This window comes from Rhincodon typus, chromosome 47 (assembly GCF_021869965.1).
Source record: "Rhincodon typus isolate 14 chromosome 47, sRhiTyp1.1, whole genome shotgun sequence".
In the NCBI taxonomy this organism is placed as follows: domain Eukaryota; kingdom Metazoa; phylum Chordata; class Chondrichthyes; order Orectolobiformes; family Rhincodontidae; genus Rhincodon; species Rhincodon typus.
This window is the reverse complement of record NC_063378.1, coordinates 1883909-1884727: the sequence shown is the minus strand read 5'-3', so window position 1 is coordinate 1884727 and position 819 is coordinate 1883909. Positions and strand designations below refer to the sequence as shown.

General features: G+C 52.6%; 1 protein-coding gene across 1 annotated transcript in view; it reads left to right on the top strand.

The window, feature by feature from the left end:
• Positions 1-819, top strand: part of megf8 (multiple EGF-like-domains 8) — a 23277-nt gene that overhangs the window by 5425 nt on the left and 17033 nt on the right. Inside the window, exons 7-8 of the mRNA XM_048620569.1 lie at positions 415-578; positions 694-814. Of these exons, the coding sequence (XP_048476526.1) occupies positions 415-578; positions 694-814 (285 nt within the window). The remainder of the gene's footprint in view (positions 1-414; positions 579-693; positions 815-819) is intronic.

Sequence of the window (819 nt, the reverse complement as noted above, 5' to 3'; positions counted from 1 at the left end):
AACACGGGGACGGCCCCTACGGGTACAGAACACGGGGACGGCCCCTATGGGTACAGAACATGGGGACAGCCCCTACGGGTACAGAACATGGGGACAGCCCCTACAGGTACACCCCCTACAGCGAGGGGACACAGGAAGCCCACCTACAGAGAAGGAACACTGGTATAGCCTGTATACCTGTCACTGTTCAGACACTGGAACAGCCCATACAAGTAGGGGACAAGAGCAGCCCCTGTACCTCAAGAGTAACTCACACTGTGCACAGACCCTGACAGCCCGAGAGATGTAGAGACCGCATTTTACTGGGAGCCTGACGTAGAGACTGTGGATTGGCCATGTGTGCACTGCCCCGATGTCTTTGAGCTGGTGTACACAGACTGAGTTCATTCTGATAATCCTTTCTGCACCTTACAGGTTTATATGGCCACTCAGCCATTTACCACCAGGCCACGGATGCTGTCTATGTGTTTGGGGGTTACCGGTTTTACCTGGAGAGTGTATCAGCTTCCCCTGAGCTGTATAGCCTACACTTACCCACCCTGAGCTGGAGTCTCCTCGTCCCCTCCCATGGTGTCAAGGTAATGGTATAAACCAGTTCAACTCTTCTGAGTAGCTCAGGCGATAGGGAACAAAGAGAAATGGGCCTATGTTCCTGCTCCATGTCTAATTTTCCCTGTTTTCTATCAATTTCAGCCCCTCGCCCGCTTTTTCCATGTTTCCGCCTTATTCCGAGACACGATGGTAGTAGTTGGAGGCCGCACAGAGCGGGAGGATTTCAGTGCTGCTATCTTGCTGTACCAGATCAACTGTAACAGCTGG